General features: G+C 51.9%; 1 protein-coding gene across 1 annotated transcript in view; it reads right to left on the reverse strand.

Annotated features, from left to right (window-relative positions):
* Positions 1-2,928, reverse strand: part of LOC104411353 (mitoferrin-1-like) — a gene marked incomplete at its 5' end in the record, with an annotated part of 3,284 nt that extends 356 nt beyond the window's left edge. Inside the window, 3 exons of the mRNA XM_010021751.1 lie at positions 26-153; positions 1,169-1,228; positions 2,700-2,928. Of these exons, the coding sequence (XP_010020053.1) occupies positions 26-153; positions 1,169-1,228; positions 2,700-2,928 (417 nt within the window). The remainder of the gene's footprint in view (positions 1-25; positions 154-1,168; positions 1,229-2,699) is intronic.
* Positions 2,929-3,133: the final 205 nt, after the last annotated feature.

Genomic DNA, 3,133 nt, shown 5'->3' on the forward strand with positions numbered 1-3,133 from the left:
TGATGTTAATGCCCTGTAAGTGGACGTTCATGGGGAGCTGGGTGGTGTAGCTGCGGTAGAAGGCACCAAACCCTTCCGTCTTCTGCACTGTCCTTATGCACGCCAGGACGGACTTGTAGGGGGAGTTGAACATCTGCATCCGCTGCTTCACCACTGGTCCAGGCGATGGCCACAGGGTGGGCAGCACCAGGCAGGACAGACACAGGGACATGAGGACTTATTAGCTAAGGCACATCTTTTCTGGTCATCCCAACACCCAGACTGAACCCTGCTCGAAGCCCCAACCACCTAGAGCCAACCTCCCCTTCCAAGTCCAAACCGCTATGACATAAAGCAGGTATTCCTGTAGCAATGACCTCCTTGTCAACGGGCTTTTATCAAGAAGCTGCATAGAGCCTCTGCTTCCCCCAGCCTGCCCAGTGCCCCCCAAAAACTCAGCACAAGCGAGGGAAGCAAGTGGGACCTCAGCCCCAGGTCAACAGCTCTCCACTAACGCACTCCCCTCCTCCAGGTTAATGAAGGAACCTTTAATTCTAGCTAGAAAGGCATTAAGACGGACTGGGAAGGACCCCCAGGTGCACCCATAAGTGCTGAAACACTGACATGCCAAGAGGACAGGGGCAAAAAGGTGACTGAATCACCTGGGAAATATTACAGAGCCCAGTCCTGAAATGGAACAGCCTCCACTGACTTAAGCAAAAGGCCAATTCATTTAATCAGGATATGATTAAAAGGATTTGAAACACTAGAGACATTTCTTCCTCCAGAAAAACCTGACCTTGGGCCACCTCAGAAGCCCAGTACATTACCACTGACCAGCTGGCAGCCCAGCTGATTGTGTTCATTTTAGCTGCATTTTACCATTAGCCCTCTTCATGCCACACTCCACCTACCCAGGAAGCACTAGCAGAGTAGGAACAGCATCGTGTTAGTAAAGGGGACACCAGGTTTCCTCGGAAGTCACAACATGCCATGCAGATGCTGTGCACCCCCTTGGCAAGCAAGGGAGAACAGAAAGGCAGAATCTATCCCTATACACTGACCTGCCTGAGCGCGTTAAAAGTTGGGCAGAGTCACTAAGGCAAAGGGCTTAAAGGTGCTGAGATGGCACAGGGTGTCTTCCCAGGCTACTGGGGTGCAGCACTTCCCCAGCAGCACAGGGCATTACCTTCAGCCGGAAAAATCATCACTGCATCGTGGAGCAGCGTGGCCACGCTCCCAGCTATACCTGCAAGACACAAGAGCATCCTTCAGGAAGGATATTCAGAAGCCAGGGCTTGCCTGGGTACTACCATCTGCAGAGGCAGCAGCCAACATCATCACAGGGTGGTTTGGGTTGGAAGAGACCTTAAAGCTCCTCCAGCTCCAACCCCTGCCCCAGGCAGGGACACCTTCCACTAGAGCAGGTTGCTCCAAGCCCCTGTGCCCAACCTGGCCTTGAACACTGCCAGGGATGGGGCAGCCCAAGGAAGCGCCCAGCAACACAACTCACTCCCAGTGCAGAAAAGCCCCATCCAAAGCAGCCTGACAGGAACCAGGATCCACGCCAGGATCCCAACCGTCACCTTTGCTACTCCCTACAACAACTCACAAGGTTTTGTCTGTGCAGGAAAGCACCAGGTTCACTCAGCCTGTGCTGGACTCAGACATGAGCAATGTTTAGCACTGGCTCAGTGCATCCATAATTAGGCATTTTCATCCGTTTACTCAGTCTAGTTTTAAACACTAATTGCCCAGATTCTGCCAGCATCCAGCCAGCCATTAATGATTGTGCAGTTGGCTCAAGGATGGGCCTCTCAAGCCACACCTTCTCCTTTGATGTAGGTTTCCATCTCAAATTCTCTCTTGCCCAAATGACTTTCGGTCATTTCTCATTAAGGCAGAGCTTCACTTTTCCCACTGGAACCAAAAGCCTGTAGCTACTTGAAAGGCAAACACAGGAAGCAAATTGCTAGCAAAAAGCAGCAAGCCAGAAAGCTATTATATACCCTTAACTGAGGTGGTTGAGTCAAGTCAAGTGACTGCCACGGCAGCTTCCCACCATCACATCATGTCAAGGACCAACCAGGCAGAAATGTCTCTGCACGGAGCCTTGTGTAACACCCCTGGCTGCTCAATCAGAGGGTTTCTGCCATTACAACAAGAGGTTTAGGTGATGCCTTCAACATCAAGACAGAAGCAGCCTGTGATTGCATCCAAACTCTTGTCCAATGTATTGATTTCTTGTGCTAGAACACTTGGAGAAAGAAGAGTAGTGCAGAAATCTGGGCTAGACTAAGACTTGGGAGGGTGCCAGTAGTGCCATCAGGGGTTCTCCTCTCACTGCTGACAGCCAGCCCAGCCACCTCTACCCTCTAGAAGATAGATCTACCAAGCAGTCAGCAGTCCTGGGACAGGGCCCAGCTTTCTGAGGAGCGTGGTGACCTGTGTGAAGCACTCGGATGCTGGGCAGGAGCCACACTTGCCTGTCTGACTGGCCCCTGCAGCACTTCCAAAGCAGAGACCTGAAAGCCTGGAATGACATTTCAATCCCACATGCTCCACAGAGGTATTCACAGCAGCATTCTGAACGTTGGCTGCCTACAGCAGCTCTTCCTGAGCAAAGCACAGTGAGGGCTGCCACGCTAAGCATGTCAAGGAAGCAAGGGACAGGCTGGTAACTGCAAGCTCGTTTTTATACATAACCCCCCAAAAAATACCATTGGCCAAGTGGCTGTTTCCTCCATGCTGGAAAGTGTCACTTAGAGACTTTTTCATCTTTTCATAGCAGGCAAAGTACATGGCATGGGCAGGGCCAGCGCCCAGCATGGTGACATTAATCCCACGTAAAGGCCTCCAGAAACCCTCTGTCATGACAATCTTCTTCAGCGCTTCGTACACGCTCCTGTACTGGGCTTTGGGGTCCGGCTGCAAGCTCTGCATCCTGGTCTGCAACAAAGCACACGAAGGGAGAGGCCTCAGTTAGCCCATCTTTAATGCAACAAGCACCAGTTGGAGAGTGGACAAGCTACAAGACTCCCAAGACCACGAGTGGGGTCCATCATTTAGCCCCCAGCTGCACCCACGGCGCTATTCAGAGCGGCAAGATTAAGTTCATGCTCCCATTGCAACACCGAAACGTGACGAGGCTGCT

This window comes from Nestor notabilis, unplaced genomic scaffold, assembly GCF_000696875.1.
Source record: "Nestor notabilis isolate BGI_N333 unplaced genomic scaffold, ASM69687v1 scaffold25760, whole genome shotgun sequence".
NCBI lineage: Eukaryota > Metazoa > Chordata > Aves > Psittaciformes > Psittacidae > Nestor > Nestor notabilis.